The 24,280-nt window shown below is 40.2% G+C and overlaps 1 protein-coding gene across 1 annotated transcript; it reads left to right on the plus strand.

The window, feature by feature from the left end:
* Window positions 1-4,919: 4,919 nt before the first annotated feature.
* Window positions 4,920-14,917, plus strand: LOC110081881 (p53 apoptosis effector related to PMP-22). Its single transcript, XM_020799031.3, has 3 exons — window positions 4,920-6,655; window positions 12,581-12,724; window positions 14,653-14,917. The coding sequence occupies exons 1-3, from the start codon at window positions 6,454-6,456 to the stop codon at window positions 14,862-14,864; spliced, it is 558 nt and encodes a 185-aa protein (XP_020654690.1). The 5' UTR covers window positions 4,920-6,453; the 3' UTR covers window positions 14,865-14,917.
* Window positions 14,918-24,280: the final 9,363 nt, after the last annotated feature.

A 24,280-nucleotide genomic window follows, 5' to 3' on the forward strand; every position in this document is an offset into this window, starting at 1 on the left:
CGAGGATAAGAGGAGAGCTCTAGCAGCATACAAAGCCTGTCCTAGTGAGTACAACTTTCAGGCTCTTCGAGCTGCTCGTAGCCAAGTCCAACAGACTGCCAGGAGATGTTCCAATGATTATTGGCTTCAGCTCTGCTCTCAGATACAGATAGCAGCGGACACAGGTAACATCAAGGGAATGTATGATGGTATCAAGCAGGCTTTAGGTCCAATACAGAAGAAATCTGCTCCCTTGAAGTCTACTACAGGCGTGATCATCCAGGATCGAGCACAGCAGATGGAACGTTGGGTACAGCACTACTCTGAGCTATATTCTAAAGAGAATGTAGTAACGGAAGAGGCACTAAATAACATTGAGTGCCTGCCTCTCTTGGAAGAGCTGGACAGTGAACCAACTTTAGCAGAAATAAAAGCAGCCTTGGATTCCCTTGCCTCTGGCAAGGCACCTGGAAAGGACAACATCCCCGTTGAAGTTTTGAAGTGTTGTAAAGAGATCATCACCACTGAGCTGTATGAACTCTTTTCTCTTTGCTGGAGAGAAGGTGGAGTACCACAGGACATGAAGGACGCAAACATCGTCACATTGTATAAGAACAAAGGCGACAGGGGCGACTGCAATAACTACCGTGGTATCTCTCTTCTCAGCGTTGTAGGGAAGCTGCTGGCCCGTGTTGTGCTGAAGAGACTTCAGGTGCTTGCAGACAGAGTGTATCCAGAATCACAGTGTGGTTTTCGAGCTAACAGATCCACCACTGACATGGTATTCTCCCTCCGACAGCTGCAGGAGAAATGCAGGGAACAACAACAGCCACTCTTTGTGGCCTTCATAGATCTCACAAAGGCCTTTGACTTGGTTAGCAGGGACGGACTTTTTAAAATACTTCCCAAGATTGGATGTCCACCTCAACTCCTTAATATCATCAGGTCCTTTCATGAGGAAATGAAGGGCACTGTAGTTTTTGATGGCTCAACATCAGATCCCTTTGACATCCGAAGCGGAGTAAAACAAGGCTGTGTCCTTGCGCCAACCCTGTTTGGGATCTTCTTTGCTGTCATGCTGAAGCAGGCCTTTGGAACTGCAACAGAAGGTGTCTATCTCCGGACTAGATCAGATGGAAAGCTTTTTAATCTCTCTAGATTGAGAGCGAAGACCAAAGTCCAAATGAAATGTATGCGGGACTTCCTCTTTGCTGATGATGCAGCCATTGTTGCCCACTCTGCTGAAGACCTCCAACAACTCATAAATCATTTTAGCAAGGCCTGCCAAGACTTTGGACTAACTATCAGCCTGAAGAAAACACAAGTCATGTGCCAGGGCGTGGACTCACCTCCCTCTATTACTATCTCCATGCAAGAACTGGAGGTTGTTCATGAATTTGTGTACCTTGGCTCAACAATCTCTGACACTCTCTCCCTAGATGTCGAGCTGGATAAACGCATTGGGAAAGCAGCTACCATGTTCTCTAGACTCACAAAGAGAGTATGGCTTAACAAGAAGTTGACGGCATACACCAAAATCCAGGTCTATAGAGCCTGTGTCCTGAGCACACTCCTATACTGCAGCGAGTCCTGGACCCTTTGTGCACGGCAGGAGAGGAAGCTGAACACCTTCCATATGCGTTGTCTCCGACGCATTTTTGGTATCACCTGGCAGGACAAAGTTCCAAATAGAGTAGTCCTAGAACGAGCTGGAATTTTCAGCATGTATACAATATTGAAACAGCGCCGTCTACGTTGGCTTGGGCACGTCGTGAGAATGGCTGATGGTCGGATTCCAAAAGATCTCCTGTATGGAGAATTAGTGCAGGGAAGCCGCCCCCGAGGGAGACCACAGCTGCGTTACAAGGACATCTGCAAGCGGGATCTGAAGGCCTTAGGAATGGACCTCAACAGATGGGAAACCTTGACGTCTAAGCGTTCAGCCTGGAGGCAGGCGGTGCATCATGGCCTCTCCCAATTTGAAGAGACACTTGTACAGCAGACCGAGGCAAAGAGGCAGTCCCGAAACAAGCAAAACCAGGGAGCTGGACAGGGGACAGATTGGATTTGTCTCCAGTGTGGAAGGGATTGTCACTCTCGAATTGGCCTTCTCAGCCACACAAGACACTGTCCCAAGACCTCCATACAGAGCACGATACCATAGTCTCTCGAGACTGAAGGATGCCTACAAAAAGATCCCCTTTAGGTGGAAATAAGCAGATCGAATCACAAACACTATCTGAGATGTCATTGATAGAAATGGCTCCAAAAGCATGCCCAAGCTACAATACTCATCCATGGAAAGAGTGCCCCCCCAAAAGAAGATAGGGAAGCACCCACACCACAGATACTAGGCCCCCCCACCCGCAGGATTTCCTTCTTGTCTGAGTATATATATATATATTTAATGAATCATAGAAAACCCCAGGTCTCCAGACATTCCTGTTTGGAGTGCAGTCATTTTGCACTGCCATTAGAATCATCACCACGTTAGAACTGCAGAGCTGGAAGGGAGCCTTTGGCCCATCAAGTCCAACCGCATTGTAATCCAGCACAATTTCATGGAATCATGGAATGGTAGAAAAATGCCTTTGGTCTTAATTCCCACTAGCCTCTTTACTTAAAAGTAAAAAAGTTTTTGGTGAAACACAACTTTGCTTACTTTTCGACACGAAATCGGGCCTTCTTGGCGGTGGCTCCTCGCCTCTGGAATAACATTCCTCCGGTGATTCGTGCGGGCCCTACGCTGGGCACTTCCAAGAGTCAATTAAAAACATGGTTATACGTTCAGGCCTTCCCTCCTGTCAATATATAACTCTTTTTTCCCTTCTATATTTGATTTACTATTGTATGTGTTTAGACTGTTTGTAATATTCTTATGTTGTATTGTATACATTTCTGTTGGAAGCTGCCCAGAGTGGTCGACCAGACCAGATGAGTGGGATATAAATAAAATAAAATAAAATAAAATAAAATAAAATAAAAATAAATAAATAAATAAATAAATAAATAAATAAATAAATAAATAAATAAATAAATAAATAAATAAATAAATAAATAAATAAATAAATACTGTAATAATACTACAGAAACCATGAGCCTTAGTACTGACTCGTGTTATACATGGGTATTATACCTTACAACTGCTATCTATAAAATAATGAGTAGGATTTATAAGCCAAAAAAGAGAGAATTATATTATAAAAATCATAAGGATTGAACAAAGTATAAAAATAAGATGGAAACAAGATTTTAAACTCAGTTTCTTCAACATATAGATAAATATAAGCCTTTACTTTTCTTCTTTTTGAAATTTGATTACTTCCAGTGCTTTACTTTTAAAGTAAAAGTAATTGTAATTTAAGTGCTTTGTGTTTTTCTCGTCTCTCTCTCTCCCCCCAGTACAGTATATATTTGGTTTCACACAAGTATTCCTTTGTCTTCAAACAAATAATACATTTAAAATGAAGAGTGTCCTGTGGCAATTCCTCAGATGAATGACTGCTCTCCATAAGAGTAAATATGTGGCCACCCTAGCTGAGGCTGCAAGCTATATCAAGTATAAGAGGCCCGAAAGAATTACCAAAACTTGACATTTATTAATCATAATCTTTAATATTTTATTTGGGGCTCTTATAATCCGAGACATTACACTATGGTTGACATGTATATATTTGGCACTTCTATGTGCTGTAACTGAATGAGTGACCCACCGGCAGCAGGTCAGTGTGTATTACTGGTGGGGTTATGTGACACAGTCCAATATAGGGATAACTATATGAAGTTGGACCATATTCTTACTAGTGTCCCCCCCCCCCGAGTCCCATCCCCTCGCCCTGCATCCATCATAAAATCTCCTTGCATATGGTAAAAGGGGAACTGCTGTTGGGAATGAAAATTAATTGTAGTCTCTTCAGTGATACATTCAAAGATTTCCCAGGATATTTTGCTTCCCGGGGTGGAGTAACAAATGTTACCGCGCCAACCAACGCAGGTTAAGGCATGTAGGACCTAAAGCTAGCAAAGTTGTTTTGGCACAGGAGGCAGAAAACACCTCTTCTCTATCTCTGCCAATAAAAATACAAGAATAACTTAAATAAGTAATAATTTTCTGTGCTTTCATGATATCCCAAAATTCTATGCCTGAGGTGGCTGCCCACAATGCCTAGTAGTATGCCTAATCCCTAACACACCTTACCTCAAATAGCCAGCCAGCAGCATTGTTGCTTTTATGAATAATTGGCAGCTGGTGAAACTAGTCAGGAGAAAGTTGGTTTCTTTTCACTGCCTCAATCTCCATATGCTTTTCACACTTTCTGGACTATATGGAAGAGCAATCATAGCAGGCACTGCTGCCATTGTTGCTCTGGAACAGTGCAGAATGGTTCTACACTTCACATTTTATGAGAACTTACTAAGGCTATCATGCCTGAGAACTGAGATATCTCTTATCCATTCTGTGATAACGCCGTTGGTCTCACAACGTGGGAAGGGTAATCTTCTCTCATGTGTGAGGGAAACCATCATCTGGCCCATTTTGAAACAACCTAATTTGGCATCAAGCAATCTTAACAACTACATATGCCAATTGCCAACATTCCTTTTAGGGGAAGGTGATCGTTCAGGTGGCAGAGAAGCATCTCCACTCATTCCTGGAGGAGGAAAACTGCCTCAATCCATTCCCATCCTGATTCAGGCCCTGCCATGGTGCTAAAAAAGTACTGGTCAAGCTGCAAGATGACTTGTTATGGGAGGCTGACTGGGGAGTCCATTCCCTGTTGGTCTTCAAGGATCTATTATTTGACCCTTATTGGATTTGATACTGTGAACCACATTATCTTCCTAGATAGGCCGTGGTCCTTCCTTGGAGACTCTGTCCAGAGTGCAGCCTGGGGATAAGTTATTGTCCCCTCTAGGGAGATCATTCAGAGATTTGGGGTGTGGAGCACAATGCTGATGATACCCAACTCTATCTCTCCTTTTCCACCTGTGCAGTGGATGCTCTCCAGATGTTTGAGTGGTGTCTGGCATCAGTGCTGGAGTGCACCTTTCTTGTAGAATTGTTTCCCAGTGGAGTTACACATGCTGCCTTCCCTCCCTAGCTTTAAGAGTCTGCTGAAGATGCTTCTCTTTCAGGAGGCTTTCAAAGGCAGCCTCCTGTGAATGTTCTGCTTCTGTTCCACCACTCTGATTTTTGTGCCACATGGGCTTATGCTGCTTCAGGCGCATTTGTTTATATTATGTAATATTCACATTTTAGTCACTGCTGTTTTTATTGTAAACTGCCCAGAATAGTTCTGTGCAACTATGGTGGCAAGTAAGTAAGTAAAAAAATAAATATTTTGCAAGACTTCTATTTAAGCTTCTAAAGCATGTAGGTATAAGTGGATGCTGCCTTCAGCTTTAAGGTGAAAATTATGGATTGCATAGGTACAGGTGAAATTGGTTTCAGTAGGTTAAAAAAAACCTTTGAAAATAATTTTTTGAACAGGTTCACATAACGGTTTGATAGTTACAGTTTGACAGGCGGTTTGAAACCCTTTCATCAAATTGTAGGTGTTCTTTCATGAAATCCACCACAGCTGAACTGACATAAGACTAGTAATAACTGTGCCATTAAGTCAATTCTTACCTATGGTGACTCTTTTCAAGGTTTTTAGATGCAGAATACACTGACATGTTTTACCATTCCTTTCTTCTGGGTGCATCTTGAGATGGTGCAACTTGCCCAGGGCCACACAAGCTGGTTCTACTCACTGGAGGCACACTGGGGAATCAAACTGCCAACCTCTGGCTCCACAGCCAGATAGCTAAACCACTGAGCTATCAAGCCAGGTGACATAAAACTAAAATGAATTTTTTTAAAGTGGTGATATCCCCTCAGTAGCAGTCTACATTTGTTGCTTTAGCATCTGTTTCTGTTTACAGTCTTAGCAGCTTAGAGATAAAACCAAGGAAACTTAATCAAATTGTTTCATAACCTGTATAAATAAGGGAGTTGCTTTTGTTTAATAAAATATGTTTTCATCCTTGTTTGCTCTCCCCCCCCCCTGTGATGCTTTTTGGTGTGATTTTTTTCTACCCTGAAAAGGCAAAGTGCTAATGGCAATAGGGCGTTGCCTATATTGAAGTTAATTAGTAGCAGATTAAAAAAAATGAAGAGGAGTTATTTCCAAAACGAGCACATTCCCAACCCTGAATTTTCTTTCCAGCTCAACAGGTTGTTGCAGTGACTTGCTTTCTGAAATTTAGGTGGAGCTTTCTTCGGTTCTTGTCTGCTTGCAAAGCTGCAAAGCTGCTCTCTGTCTCTGCCATACCTTCCTCCTTGTACTCTTTCTTCTCTGACTTACAACAACCCTCTCAAACACACTTTTCTCACTCCTTTATTAAATCAGAGTTCTTCCCAGACTCCTAAATAAGCAGCAGAAGACTTTTCCAATTACCAGTTGAGCAACTGAAGAAGACCTAAACAAGATGGTTAAATACGGGCTGGATTATACCCGCTGCAGATGGATTTTGCCTCTTCTTCTGGGATTGGCAGTGATCTTTGGCATCATTTCACTGGCTGGTTGGGGCTGGATCAGCTCACAGAGCCTGCCATTTGTACAACAAGGCTCCTTATGGAAAATATGTTATTTAGAGAATGAATGGCAATGCAGGTCACTAATGGATTATGGTAAGAATCCTACTAATGATGACTATGTTACTCCATTTGCAGATATGCTTTCTGAAGTTATACCAATGCAGTTTTAAAGGGAAAGGTCATTTGGGGAAGAAAGTAGTGAGATTTCATTAATAAACGCGAGTGAGGCACTGCTTTGCATCATATTTTCACAACCTCCAGACCTCAGTATTGAGGTAGGAAACAGTGAATTTTTTAAAAAAAAAAATACAGCTTCCAGAACTCTCTGACCAGTAAGTGGGGAGGAGAGGCGAGTAACTTCTAGTTTCTGGGTGTTCCAATTTTTATATTGTATTCAATGAATAATCATTTCCAAAGCTTTTAAGGAATGGTTTGTTATCCATGACTACAGGACAATTCTGTGTAAGTGATGTTTGGGGCATAGATCCTTTTGTATTTCTCCTTTACTTTGTTTCACAGGACGAAAATGTTTGTGGTTAAGCCTGGCACAAGTGCACATTTTCAAAGAAAATGTACTATGAACTACAGTATTTGTATAGAACTCAGAAAAAACCCCACACATATTCCTGGGCCCATGCTAGCTAACACCGGCAAGTAAGAATTATGTCTGGAAGGCATGCAGGCACATGTACAATGTTTAAGGATAAATAATGCAAATTATGTCAAAATTGTAACAGCGTTTCTTTGTTTTGTTAAAACATGTGGACTACAACCAGTTGTTAGTCCCAGCTGGAAAAGAGTCAGTGGATCAGTGGGAATTACTTAAATATTGATTTCAGAAGTCCCAATCGTCAAAGGTTTTAACTTAGTTGGAATTAATAATTTCATTTAGTCCTCTATGTGCAAAGGAATATCTTTGGCCTTTAAAAAAGCATTTTCTCATAATCTAAGTACTGTCTTACATGGGCTCTGGAATGGGCATCATTTTCAGATTGATCCCTTATTTTCTACAACACCCATTTCGACATGTATAATGCTTCTCTCTCTGTTTCCTAGCAAACCAGTTTGTGAAAGAGTATGAGAGACTATGCTTTATACAGTATGCATTGGCATTTATAATGTTAATAATTAACATTTATTCAGAAGCATAAATGTTACTGAATGTTAAACTAAAAATAGCAACAAGTTAAATGTTGAATTACACAGAAAATTATAAGATAATTATACTATATAAAATGACAAATAAATGTTAAAAAATGGAGATAATAACTGCCCGCCATTTTGGTCATGGGCGTACTCCAACACCTCTCCACCAGAGTAAGGGCCAGCAACTTAGATGGCTCTTCAGAAGGGAATTAGAATCATGAAGAACAAATAGTTGCATGCTATCTTTAGAGTCATGGGCTGTGTTTGCTTGGATCTCAGAGACTGGAAAACACAAGTGGGAGAAGATGGTTGCCTTTTTGTCCTGCTTATGGACTTCCCAGCGGCTCCTGTGAAAAAAAAAGGATGCTGGGCAAAATAAGCTTGAGCCTTATCGAAAATATTACTTCCTGTAATTTCTCATTATTGTTATGTTACTTTGAATTATTCCTATTCCTATCGTTCCACCATCAAAAGTATAAAAACTGATGTTAGGTTTTTAAAAAATAATTTCTTCTTCATTCCTGAAATATGAAAATTGTGTATGTCCATTGTGGTTTCCTTATGGATTTGAAATGTTGAATTAATCTGTTCTCATGGTTAAACATAAAACATAAGAAAAGTAGGAAAGGATTTACAAATATAAAACAATGAATTTTCATAGAAATTTGGAAATCAGTCTGGGTTTTCCATCAGTGGACTTTTGCGTAAGCAGATGGTTCTAAGACAGAATTCTGGTATAATTCTCTGTTTTTTGAACCTCACTTCCTGTTCTTGCTATTTAATGCTGTTATTTTTGCTGTTGTCTATATGCTATCTTTTTTCTCATAGGAGATTCAAGGCAACTCATTATCAATTAAAACAACACAATAGCCACCATTAAAATCATAATAAAATACAGTCTTAAGACTCAATTAAACTCATGACACTAACACCACCTTTAAAACACATTTTAAGAATCTATGAATTCAACAAATACATTTTTAAGAGTAAAATCTATATTTTATCTTTGAGACAAGATTTTACAAAATCCGAATATGATACAAACACACAAATTAGAAGGGTTTTGTTTCGTTTTGTTTTTAAGTGATTCATCAGAAGGCTAAGATAGGTTTTAGTTGGGAAATGGCTAAGATCTGACAAGCAAGTACAATTATAGGTTTAGAACCTTTTGTCATTTTACATTCTTGGTAGTAAATAAAGTCCATTTTGAAGGTAGGCATTTAAAATGGCTAAAAATGAGTTGTACACAATGGTTTGTTATTTTCCCAAGGTCCTGATCTTTAATTACACCTACAGCAATAAGGTGTTGTACACTATCTGTCTCTGGACTGAGAAAGGAGTAGGAATCATAAGACATAAGACAGTATGTTGGGACTCAAGAGTATGCAGAAACATCCACATTTAATTTTATTAACATTTTTATACATCTGTAGAAATTATTTTAAAAAGATTAAATGTGTAATAGATTTTGTATAGAGGACCTCGGAGCCTTGAACATGTTACTTTCAATGCTCTCATTTGTACCCAAATCCCCACTTATCCAATTCACTTAAAGCCTGCCTGAATAGGAAGATTTTTGCCTCCTGGTGGAATGACTAGAGGGAGGAAACCAACCTGGCTCCTTTGGGGAAGTGCATTCTGCAATTTAGGAGCAGCCACTGAAAAGGCCCTCTCTGGTACTCTCACCAAACAAGTCTGTGAGGGTGCTGGACCAAAGAGAAGGGCCTCCCTAGAAAATATCACCACCACCCCAATCTCATATGGGCTGATATGGCAGTCAGTGAAGCTGTTGTAATAGATGAGTTATATATAGAAATATGCATGATGATTTTTTTAAAAAAATGTTTTGGTATTTGTTTCATTTTGGGCTCTTTGGGGGGGTGCCTCCTTTGTTTTCATATTTTTCATGCAACAGTCCTTTTATTTTACATGAAAAGGAAAGCTTCTTTTGGGTCATTCATTTCAGGTTTCTTCATTTGTGAATGAAGAAACACAAATGAAGACTTGGAAGAGTCGGACTTTCTATTAAAAACTACTCAAAAACCAAAACAAAAACAAAAAACCCAACAGATATGACAACGTAGCAGAAAATCAACTTATTTCACATAGCCCAGTAGCACAAAGCCTATTCCTCTGGCCTACACACACCTACAGAGAAAGTAAAACAGTCTTCCCCCCAAAGTCTTTTGATAGTATACATACACACTAAACTCTTCTAAGAGTTTGTAATTCCCAGATGTGTGCTACCAATAATCACCACCAATCAGCAGTCTGGCTGCAGCATTTTGAATCAGTTGAAATTTCTGAACATTCTTCAAAGGCAGCCCCATGTAGAGCACATTGGAGACAGGAGATAACTAAGGCGTGTATCACTATCGCTAGATTAGACATCTCAAAGAATGGAAACAGCTGACACACCAGCTAGCTTCTGCTCAAACCTGTGCATCCAGGCCCAGACTTGAATTTAGTTGCAAGCTGTGAGACTGACTTTTCAATGGGATTTCAGCTTGCCATTTAGTACAGGCTGAATTTTCATTTCCTAATTTGACTTCTACCTGACCAGGAGAAACTCTGTCTTGTCTGGATGGAATTAGAAGGAATGGATAGAGTTCAACATCATCAACATAATGGTGGCACCAAACATCAAACATCTCATATAGATATTAAATAGTGTTGGGGGTAGACTTGAATCCAAAGAGACACCACAAGCCAATAGCCAGCATCACCTTCTGAGCTTGATCCTTCAGGAAGGATTAGGACCCCCATAGAACAGTACCTGCAAAATCCATCTTAGAAATATTAAACAGAAGGATACTATGGCTGATGGTATGAAAAGCCACAGAGAGGTCTAGCAGAGCCACATTCCCCCATTCTTTTCCCAGCAACCAAAACTATCTCCACTCCATAACCAAGCCTGAAGCTGTATTGAAATGGATCCAGATAATCCACTTCATTAAGGAATTGCTGGAACTGAGAAGCCACCACATACTCTAACATCTTACTCAAAAAAGGGAACATTGGAGACTGGCCAATAATTATCCAATACTGTACAGTGGGATCTAAGGAGGAATTTTTTTTAAAAAAAACAAAGGTCTTTCTACTGCCTTCTTTAGGCATGCTAGTACCCTGCCTTGCTGCACCATTCCCTTTACCTACTCAGCCAATTCCTTCTTAGCCATTTTTGTAAGTGAGAAAGGGGATGGATCCAGCACACACATAGTAGCTCTTCAGAAACCTTTATGCTATATAAGATTCAGTCAGAACTCTTTGAAAGTACCAGATAGAACTTATTTAATAGGAGGTCTGGGTTGCCCTTATAGGACACATTGCAATCCTCTTTTTGTATCCAGCATTTTTAAGACACACTGAGTATTATGATGGTGAACTCTACCGGTTTTTACTGTATCTAAGCTCTGGGAAACCTAGATAACAACAAAACATTCATTTTAAAAGCTGACAGTAGAAATGTTCCAAACTTGAATGTTTTACCTTTCTTTAGATTTTTATGACATTCTTAAGCACACCTTTATTGAATTCCTATTGAATCCAGTGGGGGGTTCTTCTGAAAAGGTGTCCATATAATAATTATTATACTGTACGGCTTCAGGTCTTTACAGTACTTGCATACCTGGATATGGCTGAAATCCTATTCTGTAAGTTTGGCCCCATAAGGCTGATGGCAACTTCATCTGTGACCGTTTTTACAGTCTCTTCTTGAAAAGTCCCAAAGAACTGGTGGAATTACTTCTGCCGGCAGAAAGCCATTGGATACCCTGGTATGGGGGTGGGGAGTTTTTAATTACTAAAGATCACAGATGCCAGGGTGACTTTAGCAGTGTTATTGATTTTCAGTAATTAAAGATTTCCCCTTCTGTCTCATGATGGCTTCCTGACAACAAAGGGATTCCATGGTACCCTAGGGATTTTCAAGGAGAAATTCAAAATACTTTATTTCCAAAAAATTGCCAAACAGAAAACAGTAAGAAGGCAGGGAGCAGGACAAGTAATGCAACCGCTTTAAAAGTTTGCATGAACAAGACATTTTAAGCAGGAATCTGCACAGCTAATACGTTTCCCAAGATCACCGGAAGCCCACTCATCCTCAACTGTGATTGCCCATATTCTTTCCATGTTAAATTCCCAACAAAATGTAGAGATGTATGCTTGGAACAGCAGCAGCAGTGACAATAACAACAGAAGTGTTTGTTCAGCATTCACAAATGCATTCTACCCAACATTTTACTTTTTACATGGCTAAAATCTAAAGCTAAGGATCTATCTTAGTTTTAACCTGCATTAATTCATTGTTTTGTATAGATATGTACCTGGCTGATTCCCAGAGCTTGATGCTGGCTGGGATGTTATGGAAACTATAGTCCAAAAATGCAATGTTTTCAGGTTCTTTTGATTTATCCAACTTGAAGTCTGTATATAAGAAGTTCTTTTGGGTAAAGAGATGTGACAGTTTTTAAGAAAGCTAAGTATTATTTTGGCTAGGCTTTGCTTCCCATGTTGTGTTGGCATTTTCTCTTGTCTCTCTGTTGTCTCTGATCAAATAGGTGGCTGAAATGATGGAACAATAGAATCAGCTGTTCTCCCTCAATTTGTAGCCCTCTCATGTTTTCCCACCACATCTTCCATTGTCTCCTTTAAAACTGAAAATAGATTATGGATCATAATGTGGAACAGCTGTCTGTTTACTGGCTGTCATGCTGGAGCCATTTTGTCCTATCAATCTATCAGGCATCCTCATTCACATATGCCAATTTACTGACATGTATTTTGTTCAGCTGTTGAACTGTGGTATGGATACCTTACCATTAAAAAAAAGAGTTAAAAAATTGCATTCCTGATTTGTATTTCTGTTTTCAGCTTGGGGCAAAGGTGCAGCAGGCACTTTCTTGGTTGGATTTGTCATCGTAGTCATCTGTTTTGCCTTGTCCATCATTGCTTTTGCTATTGACACCCTTCGCATGAACTTCATAAGAGGAATAGGAGGCCTGTGTTTTGTGGCTGGTAAGGCTGCATATCATACTTTTTAAAAAAGGTGAAAGGAGATGTTTTATTCCTTATGCAGTAGGCCAGGATGCTTGAGTCCTCCAGACTTCTGTTTTGTTGCAGAATCCACACAGAATTAGACCTACTATAGACTTATAATATAAATTATAAGTCTATAGTATAATATAGTATATATAATATCGACATGCTATGCCACAGTTACTTGGAAGTTGTAAATAGTTGCCCTTCATTTTGAGGGCTTTCCATAGACAGATTTCATTCAAAGTGTTTCTTTGAATGAAATCTGTCTATGGAAAGCCCTCAAAACAGGGAAAAAAATATCTAGATCTTCGGAGCACAAGACAGGAGAAGCCCAGTGGTGAAGCATCTCAGTACCAGTTACAAAATGCCAGAATAAAGAGAGCTAAGCACACAAGTGAGCAAACAAACCAACAACTTTAAAAACATATTAATAAAAAAAATTATGAAGTTTGAAAGCTAGTGCAAACATAGAGGCTTTCTGGTGTTTTACACAGAGTGACACTTGTCTACCTGCCACACAGAAGTCAAGGATGGGTGTTCAGTGCAATGAACTCCTGTCTCTCAGGAGTTCTTTGAGGGCCTAGGTAGTTGACCTGGAGAGGCTCAGAGAAACAGAGAGATTAGGGTCCCTTTGGGGATGTGGCAGTGATATCACAGTCTCAAGCTGATGGCTCCTCCACCATCACAGATAATGAAGACCAACAATAAATAATTCTCCAACTACCTAAGGAGCAAGACGCTTGCCAGGGAAACAGCTAGAACTGTGGAAGAGAATGAAACTAAAGGGATTCTGAAGAAGGATACAGAGATGGCAAGAAAAAAATGAATGAATACTTTCCATGTGTTCTTTATTTGTGAAGGTAGCACCTAAATATCCCTACTTAAAGAGATGCTTTCAGAAGGGGAGAGTAAGGAGCTAAATCAAATAAGTGTGACAAGTTGCTGGCTATGCATAGGATGGCCGTGTAGGCCCCATAACCCTAACTCTAATGCTAAATCTCAATACACTGAAATTCTTATAGAGGGTCAAAAAATACCAAATAACTGAATGGACTTTTTCTTCTGGTGCATGATGATTATAGTGTGTCAGAATGAAAAGGATCATTGCAGGTGTTGTGACAGAACCGCAAAATTCAGTAAGGTTCTAAACCCTGTTCAGGACAGCTGTATTTGTAGGAAATATGCTAATTAAAATTAAATATTAGAAATAATATGGCAGTGGAGCATTTCAAGATGATTAAAATGAATCAACTCTGTAACAGCTGTAAGTTGTAAGACCTGAGCAGGGCTGGTAATGACACAACCTTTTGGAGGCCACTAATTTATAAATCATTATAACTTCAAAGTGATCTGATGACACCAGATGACAACATATATTGACTAATATCTTCTTTATGAAATGGGGAGCAGAAAAGTAACTCTGCAAGTGCTCCTTCTGCTGCAGCAGGCTCTGGTTGTGAAACTGATTGTCTGATTGGTCACTTGATGGCAAGTTTGCTGGGGAAGGAGTGAGGAGAATGGTTATACAATTGCCTTTTCATTCTGTATAGCAGTGGTCCCCAACCTTGGGCTTCCAGATGTTCTTGGACTTCAACCCCCAGAAATCCTGGCCAGTAGAGGGAGTGGTGAAGGCTTCTGGGAGTTGTAGTTCAAGAACATCTGGAGGCCCAAGGTTGGAGACCACTGCTGTATACGATTCTGGCCTTTGCTGGACATTTCTATTTCCAACTGCATATAAGCCTCTGCTTTACTTTTGAGAGACACCATTTAGGTTTCAGATTGATAGTCACTCAAATTCCCTATCAGAAACAAATCAGAACCAATGCTAATCCTTTGTATTTTTGTTATCACTTACTCTGACTTAATGTTTTTGTTTCTTTCTCCCATTCTTTCTTTCTCTGCAGCTGCCTTCGCAATAATGGGCCTTGTCATCTACCCTGTGATGATCTCAAAATACGTCATCTTCCCACTAGGTTCTGTGAATGAGTTCAACTGGGCCTATGGTTTTGGGTGGACCATGGCTCTTATGGCAATAGGGCTTGGGTTCTTCTTTTGCTGCCTTCCCCTCTATGAAGACCATATTTTGGGAAATGTCAAGCCTTATTATTATCCATAAGCAGCTCAGAAGTGGGGCAGTCAGTCTACTCTCCTGAAATGGATGGGGCCATCCCCCTGGCCCAGTCCATAAGCTGCCCTGATTATTATCTGTACACATGACTTTTAGGAATGGCTGCAGGTGCATCTTACTGATTTCCCAGAATGGTTGAATTTCAAAGATACACACAGGCTCAAACATGGCTCTGCACCCCCACCCCCACATTCAGCAATGAATTAAGTAAAAAGCAGTAGGGAATAGCTTAAAAATATACACATTTAAAATAATTCTATGAATGTTGAAACTAACAAATTATTTTTCATGCTATCTAGATGCAAGATAGCTAGGCTGCGTCACAACCTTTCTTGTTGCCTAGAAAGAACTGAAGCCAACAAGACTGTACTTCTGGTGCTTCATGGCATCTCACAATGTCACTGTGATTTTCTGAGGCAGAACACAGGAAGTCAACACTCATTGGTTGCTTGGTTTCACTGAGCATTAAAATGTATGTACTTAATTAAAATTGTTTTGTTTCCAGTGAAAGAGAATTTGGTTCCAATGGCATTGTTGCAAATGATAAACAGTAAACAGGTACATGCAAATTATCAACATACATTTCAATCCAGTCTGGATTTAGATTATGTTGTTAAAGAAGAAATTGTTTGCCAGTGCCAGCATTATTTTGACGAGGCAGCCTGGGATCCATCGATTCATGGAAGGAATTATCCGTGCACGCACGCACGCACGCACGCACGCACGCGCACACACACACACACACACACACACACACACACACACACACACACACACACACACACACACACGAAAAATGTAACTTTTCCAGGCTCTGGTTATATCTGTGACTGGAAGATGAATTGTTGACAATATGACAGTAAACTTTATTGAGCTGTCTTAGAACAGACAACAATGGCCTAGGTGGAGAAATATTTTGATCTGTTTTAAGGTAATCCATCATGTTCCTAAATATATCACCTGATATAATGCTAGTTCTGTTGTTTTTTAATGAAAATGTAGATTTAATGTACGCATTTATGACTGTTATCTATAGCTATATATCCATGTACTTTATCAGACCATGCTCACCTCAAAGTCAAAGTTCATCATGTTGTGTCTTATAAGATATTCTTAGAAGTGCAGACTATCTACTGGAAATAAACTTGCAGAATGCAACACTCTGCGAATGCTCCTTCTATGCTTGGGTACTTACATTTTAATTCTGCCAATTTGCTTTGAAGGCTAATCATATGGCTTTCTTTGGCAGACAATGCTTGAAACAAATTGTTGTATGGGCCAAAAAATCTTTGTAATAGGCTTTTCATAAAGGCAGTTGCTTTGTAATATAGCTATATTTCTGCCTCCCTCCCTCCCTCCCTGTATAAAACAACTGAAAAGCAACAGCAAATTCCCTTTTACATCAGAAAACTGAAATGATGCAGGTGCTGCACAATAAAAGCCAAATAAACATAGAACAGATTGTGGGGCCAGACCTATCACTAGGGAGAATGAAGTGGGTGTCATTGACAAGAGATGCTGATGGATGGGCCTGCTAAACTACCGGTAATCTGTCCTGGGAATCTGAAGCTAGCTCATTGTACTGTTGTAGTTAAGGATGCTATCCTATCACCAGTGCTGAAGTAAGCCGTTGATCCAGTTGGCTTCTACAGTATATATTGAAGGTGGGGGCACCAACTTGTTTTTTGTTTCAGGCAGCAAAGCATCTTGGTCTGATATAGAGTGTAAAGAATAAGGAAAAATTGCGACATAGGAAGGAACAGTTATTAACTAGTTCTCCCATACTGATGTTGTTTAACCATTTTATTTTAGCATTTCTTATTAGCAACTTACAGCCTGCTTCTTGGTTTACATCTCCCAAGTGACGTGAGTAGCTCTGTAGATGTAGGTTGTAAACTTCCAGGCAGGTAATGTGTTATTGTTGTGTTCTGTGTAAGGCCCATGTTGTTAACTATGTGTTAAAAAAATAGTTGTATTGGTTTAAATTTTAACTCCAACCTAATCACACTATTGTGACAAAATTTTGAATAGTTGTTATAATTAACACATATTATGAATTGAAATCATTTAATAAAATATCAGTGTCATTGTATGATTAAAAGAGTGTGTAGGATTGATATGAAAATGCTTAATGGTATAGGTTTTTTAAAATGACATAAGCATGTAGAAGTATTGCCCTTGAAGGCCACGAAATAAATATAAGCTTGGAACCACAAAGTCTGAACCTATTTCTTTCTGTTTGTGTTAAGTAGAAATAGTATGTCCTTGTAATTCTTAAGCTTCGTATCTGGACCAATAAAAGACTGTATGATGTTAAAATTTGCAACAGGACTTGTCATGTTTGACTGATTCCTGCATCAGGAAAGGAAGTAGACAAAGCCAATGCTGTTTAACAACATTCTGCTTTTCTATGAGCAGGGAGGGGGTTTGGTTTAGATGTGAGGAAGCATTATTCAAACATTTCTTTGTCTCTAAGCATATTTTTTTTCTCTTTCCGTGTTACGGAATACAGGTGTGACTGCATTCCCTTTCACTGGTACATCTGATAATAAGGTGGATTACTGATACAAAGGACCTGCCTCAGAGAACGCAGATCCTTCTTTCTTTAATTCCCCAAGAGACCTCACCTTTGCTTCACTGGATGCTGGGACTGCTATGATTCCTGGGGGAGAAGCCCTATTAGTCTGCTATAGGAGAAGCAGCAAAGAGCCTTGTGGCACCTCAATGACTTAAAAACTTTTATTTGGTATAAGCGTTCATGGTCTACAGCCCATGTGTATCTGAAGAAGTGGGCTACAGTTGATAAAACCTCATGCCAAATAAAACTTGGTCATTTTTCAGACGCCATGAGACTCTTTGTTGAAACTCTTGACAAAGATGCCATTACTCCTTGTTACTAGCACCCAGCCAATGTCTCTCACTGTTTGAGGTGGGAAGCATAACGCCTTTGCTCTGTATATGTCCCTGCCTGCCACATGTGTGCCTACAGCACTTTGTGTTGCTCACTGTCATCACTCCATGGCCCTGTTGCTTTCCCCCCACTTCCTCTCTTTCTCTTTGCCAGCTTACTCCTGAGGGCTCAAGATAAAGCAGTACCAGCTGCCCAGACCTTCTTTAATAGAGATTGAGGCAGAAAGGGGGGCAGCAGAGAATGAAGAGTGAAGACAGAGGAAGAGAAAGGGACAGAAAGGAAAGGCGGAGCCACCACAGGACCAAGGGAATAAGAGGCAGAGGTTGAAGCATCAGCAAAGTGAGGCATGGGAGCAAGGCCTGGAAAGGAAGGAAGTGTATGTGCTTTACAAGGAGGAGTAGCCAGTCCTCCCAGTGAGGGTTTTGGCAATCTTCTTACAGCCTAGACCAGTGGTCCCCAACCTTGGGCCTACAGATGTTCTTGGTCTACAACTCTCAGAAGCCTTCACCACCACCTCTGCTGGCCAGGATTTCTGGGAGCTGAAGTCCAAGAACATCTGGAGGCCCAAGGTTGGGGACCACTGGCCTAGACCATCTTTATGTAGAGCAACAATTCATTTTTTCAGATCCTCACATAGTTCATTATCATGAAGTTCCATCTGGACCTTCCAGTGACCAGTCCGAGAGAGAGAGAGAGATAACACCTGCTCCCCCTTCACACCTGAGATTTGTGACACTAACGGGTCTCACGACACCAGGGAGGGAGTCTACTTGGGCCCAATTTGGACATTGTCACTTAGGGGTGTACTCACTTTTGTTGCCAGAGGTTAAGACATGAATGGCTGTGTGTTGCGTTGTTTTGACAGGACAGCACATTTACACTGTTATACAAGCTGTAAACTCACTGCTTTACATTGTAGCCAAGTGTCATTTCTTCAGTGTTCTCACATGAAAAGATATACTAAAATATTTATGAAATGTGAGGGGGTGTACTCACTTCTGTGATATACTATAGTTATTCAGTTCAGATAATAATCTTTGCACCATTTGTGGTGATGAACTCTCTCCAGTAATCTTCACTTATGTAAAGAGATTGTCATGCAACCAGTAGAAGGACTGATTAGCTTATACACGCTGGGGTTTTACATACTGAACATTCAAAGTGAACTGATGACACAGTTTACAGTTTTGCAGAACTCTCTGCCTGTCACCTGGTTTTGGTATACACAGTGTTTATTTTATTTGGCACACCAAAACCTCTGCACTGACTTTTTTGGAAAACACAATTTGCCCAAATTAATGTCAGATCTGACAAGAATGTTCTTCACATATGAAATCATAAACTCCAAAAACACAACTGGACAAACAAACAGTAAAAACAAACACACACTAGTAAAAATGAGACAAAAATGTAATAGAGGTGTGTAAGTGTCTCCTCAGATCTTGAATTATTGAACAAATCTTCAAGTTGAAGTGAGGGAAAATTTAAAAATGAATCAAGAAATTTTCATATTTGTGATAGCAAAATATACACAAAATGCTAGAAAAGTAGATAAGATTTTTAATGAAGAAATGAAAATCAAAGCAGTAATGTGTGTGTGTGTGTGTGTGTGTGTGTGTGTGTGTGTGTGAATGTTTGTGTGTCAGTTCTCTCACATACACTCCTCAGGTGGGGCTCTTACTCATCCAAAGCGTGAGCCAAATGAAACCTAGGCATTTATTACTCATCCCATATTAACATGCCTTTCTTTCTTTCTTTCTTTCTTTCTTTCTTTCTTTCTTTCTTTCTTTCTTTCTTTCTTTCTTTCTTTCTTTCTTTCTTTCTTTCTTTCTTTCGAGATCAATATGTGCTGTAGATGAATAGCAAGCTGTAAATCTGAAGCATTCATAAGTCAGACTTTTAGTTATACAGTAAGTAGAGATGGGGGTATTCGTATACATATACAAATACAAATACAACTATCCCAGCACAGGTGGCGTTAACGAGGGTCCAGCCCCATGGGGCTGGACGGTTCATTCACTGATCCACCGTGGATGCAGTTGCCATGATTCTACCAATGACTCCACAGTGCATGATCCACTCGTCTGTCCTGGCAGGAGGCAGGAGGACAAGCCTCGCTGCAAGATCAAAGAGTGGCAAGCGGATCGTGCTCTGCGGAGCCATTGGTAGAACTGTGCCGTCCATGTCTGTGGTGGATTGGTGAGTGGACCGTCTGGCCCCATGGGACTGGACCCTTGTTAACACCACCTGTGTGGCAATATTTGTATTTGTATACGAAGACCTCCATCTCTAGTTACAACACTAAAAAGAACAGGTGCATTTCATCATAAAACCCACAATTTTCTCTGTTTTGTTTATAATGATGGCTTTATCTTGGTAGTTCACAAACTACAACAGACCTAGGTGAAAAGAAGGAGACTAAAAAAGGGCTAAAATGAAACTGGTCTCCTTCTGTTTGTCATGCCTTCCTCCCCCTCCAACTTGTCTGTTTGCACACACTCCAGTTTATCTCTGACAGGTATTATGGAGGATGTCATGTAGAGATGGCATCAGAGGCAAATATGGCCAATTAATCTAATTTAATGTCTCCTTCCTCTCTGCTGCTATTAATCAGAAATAGCACAGGTTGGCTATAGACTGGAGAAGGAAGAGGAAGACGTGAAGCAGGAGAAGTGGCTTAAGCCTCTTTGGGCTTTTAAGCAGTCTCAGGAGAAAAACAGTGAGAACAAAAGGAGAAAAATAGGCATGGTGATGTAGTGAGATGAAAAGAAAAGAAACGTGTTGGCTCATTAGCAGTGAATGAACATATTGGCAGTTGTCCAACATATTTGACCTATGTTATCCATTATATTTCCATATACAGTGGTACCTCGACTTACAAACTTAATCCGTATTGGAACGGTGTTCGAACATCAAAAAGTTCACAAGTTGAGACAAAATTTCCCATAGGAATGCACTGAAAACCATTTAATCCATTCTGGCTGTTTTTCGTTCTTAAATTGAGGTGCCATTCTTAAGTCGAAGCATTAGTTCCCATAATCCGTACTCAACCACTAGGGGGAGAATTTTTTTAATTTTTTCTTCTTTTGACCTAAGATGAACTTAGGTCAAAAAAAGGGCAGGAAAGTTTTTGTTTGTTTGTAAGTTGAGGCTCCGTTAGCAAGTTGAAGCAAAATGTTGCGAACAGAGCCGTTCGTAACTCGAAATATTCGTAAGTAGAGACGTTCATAAGTCGAGGTACCACTGTAATGTAGAGCACTATTGTTATACACTTAAATATTTGGAAGTATCCATAAGTGACAAATTTACATGCAGAAATATTTTAGAATGCAATCTCTTCTTATGAAGCTACCAAAACTTAGAAGATCCAAGGTGGTTTTGCTCATTGTCTTTAAAACCTTTTGGAGAACAGTGTGAATTGAAAACCGCACACTAAGAAGCTGAATAAGCAGACAGTTTCTCTATAAAGAGATGACAATTTCAGGCCTCCGTTGAAACTTGTTTTGTACCTTTGCCTTAAGGTAGGGCTTGGTGAAGGCACACCCCAGTAGCTGTGTTTTTCAACAAGCAACACCTTTACACTGAGCACCAAGAAGCTGTTCTCCTGAGTGCTAGAGGAAACAGACACTTGCTGGGGAAGCCATCCAGCGTCACAATCAACGTTGCACAACTCTTTCCCATAGTAAAACTGCAATGATGATTTAGAAGCCTTATAATTGCACTTAGGAGCCCCACCCTCTTGTTCTGATTTTCAATGATCAGATATGTTTTCCAACAGGTTATTAATTTGCAAAGACACATTACCAACACATCAGCTGAAACACTTAAAGCAAGTCAAAGGCATCTGTTTTTGTGAAACAATAGGATAAAAGTCCCCACCACCAAACTCTCAGTTCCTTTGGCCTAGTACATATCTAACTAACTTAGTTTTAATTTATCAAAACATAAGGGGGAAAATATGAGAGAGTGTCAAGGTACTTTTCAAAATGTGTGAAAGCTGGAGATCTCTAAACAATTTGGAATATGGGCTGGAAATTCCTGATGATCATCATTTGTTGAGGTACTCTGATACTTTCATGCAATGCACTGACAGGCCTGCAGAAAAGAAAACCCACAACAATATACCTGTCAACTGTGAAATGGCATGCCTCCCTGAATCAAGCTGCCAGATGATATACTTCCTTTAGATCCCTCTTGCATCTCCAGGTCAACCTTCCTTAGCAAGTGACTGGCCACCAGGACCAAGAATGGCAGATATCCCACACTTCTTTGTTGGCTCCCCACAGCCCATTGGCAGTCAGATGCCACTTACGGATCCTTGTGTAAAAGACTTCTTGAGGGCTTGGTGTGAAACTAATCTTAGCTTTACTGCTAATATTAAAATATTATTATTATTTTTTTTACTACACAGTATAAAAATAGTTAAGTAATTGTGCACCAGATGAATAAACCATGGCCAGGATCCAAAAGCATATTTTATAAGCTAACACTGCTGGATCTGGACTTTTTCCTTGGTGTTTCTTCAACACGATTAAAAGTAAATAAGTAAAGTGTGCTGCTTATATACCACTGCATATCACCTAAAGCACTCTCTGGGTGGTTTGTAATTTAATAATGCAGGCTACACATTGGCCCCTCTCGCAGCGAGCTGGGTACACAATGACTGCCTGTATTGTAATCTAGAAAACCTGTGAATCAAGATAGTTGTAAAGAACATTGACGATTTCAGTGGGGCAAGCTTTAAACCACTGCTGCCCAGTGAAGACAGCAAGTGCTCATTGAAGTGAATGGCTTTCTATAAGCCCTTACACCCTTCCTCTGTAGAACCACCCAATTGCCTAAGGTGAAACTGCAGATGTGTCCAAAGGAACACATGATAAACTGTGGATTGCAAAGAAGTCAACACCTATGATGCTGAGAAGGAAGTCACAAATGATTAAGAAATAACAATTCTAGTAGAGAAGCTGTGCTGCTCTGTAATTTCAGGGCAATAAAAGAAACACAAGGGAAAAAATGAAGCAAATTAAATTAACAACACATTATCATCTATAACTAATTTAAACCCCACTGAGGGTCTGTTAAAAGTGTGACTGAGTCTGGATCCAACTCATAGCCTTTAAAGCACCTTCACATATATAAATTCCGCAACCTTTGTGACATTCATGTAAGGTCGTCCATTCTTTGTGCCTCATGTCAAAAATGTGAGGAGAAACTGAGGCTTAGACACGTGACCCACCTAAGGAGGAATTCATAATGATCCTGTTTGATTAGACACTACCAGTGGTGGCAATTACCAGCTCTTGATTGGAAGCTAAAGTCAAATGCAATAATAGGGATGAGGCATTACTTTGTTGTGGTGACCAAGCACAGCAATGTCTTTGCTGTCAGAACAAACCAGGGTGTGGCATTGGGTGTTGGTTTAGGCACCGTGAGATGGGTGGAGTAAAAAGAGCAGAATGCTTTATTTCCACACTCAATTTATACAACAAGAAAAACAGCTCCCTCTTTCCTCTAGAAAAGTGTTGTCGTAGAAGGTGAAAGCACAGAATAATAGGTGCAGAGGAAATCAACCTTCACTTAGGGTCCTCTGATTTGGAGCAATCTAAAATGTCCAGTAGCCTTCCCCATTTTGCTGTCCTTCAGATACTGTATGTTGGATAGCAACTCCATCGTCCCTGGCTGGCATGAACAGTGGCTGGAAATGATGTAAGCTCCAGTCCAAATGTATCACAAAGGTTCAGAATTGTTGCTGTTTAATATACTTAATATTAAGCATGTGCCGTCAAATCAATTCTGTTTATGGCTATCTCTTTCAGAGTCTTCCAGGTAGAGAAAACTCAGGAGTAGTTTGCCATTTGCTTCTTCTGGGGGCATCCTGGGACTGAGCAGGTTGCCCACAGAAGCTGGCTCTGCTTACAGGAGGCACAGTGGGGAATCGAACTCCCAACCTCTGGCTCCTCAGAGAGATACTTAAACCACTGAACTATCCAGCACCAAACTGAGGAAAGCTGGTCTGCAGTGTCTGGGGACACGAATAATTTAAAAATGGCAAGGTGTTATATCCTTTTCCTAAAACTTAGGAATAAGGCCCATAAATCCATCTCTTTTTTTTCATTATGTGGACACCGTATATTGTTCTTATCTCATCGTTATTAAGCAGAGATAAACACATTTTCCTCAGTTTCTCACACAGTCTTTCCTTGGGGTTCCGAATGACTGAAATCAGTGAGTTCCCTCTCCTTGTGCTTTATTAGTAGCCAGGTGTTATTGCTATGTGTGGTTATCCTTTTTGTTGCTTCTATTCAGTTTGAAGGGACCCTTGTCCAGCAGGCTGAGGCAAAGAGGCAGTCCCGAAACCAGCAAAACCAGAGAGCTGGAGAGGGGACAGATTGTATTCATCTCCAATGTGGAAGGGATTGTCACTCTCGAATTGGCCTTCTCAGCCACACTAGATGCTGTTCCAAGTCCTCCATACAGAGCATGTTACCGTAGT

Source organism: Pogona vitticeps, chromosome 1, assembly GCF_051106095.1.
Source record: "Pogona vitticeps strain Pit_001003342236 chromosome 1, PviZW2.1, whole genome shotgun sequence".
Taxonomy (NCBI): Eukaryota; Metazoa; Chordata; class Lepidosauria; order Squamata; family Agamidae; genus Pogona; species Pogona vitticeps.

What these genes read in the sequence shown, in the direction of transcription:
- LOC110081881 (XM_020799031.3), top strand. Translation starts at nt 6,454, where the DNA reads ATGGTTAAATACGGGCTGGATTATACCCGCTGCAGATGGATTTTGCCT. An exon ending in CAGGTCACTAATGGATTATG is followed by an intron (nt 6,656 to 12,580) that starts GTAAGAATCCTA and finishes TTCTGTTTTCAG; the next exon opens with CTTGGGGCAAAGGTGCAGCA. An exon ending in AGGCCTGTGTTTTGTGGCTG is followed by an intron (nt 12,725 to 14,652) that starts GTAAGGCTGCAT and finishes CTTTCTCTGCAG; the next exon opens with CTGCCTTCGCAATAATGGGC.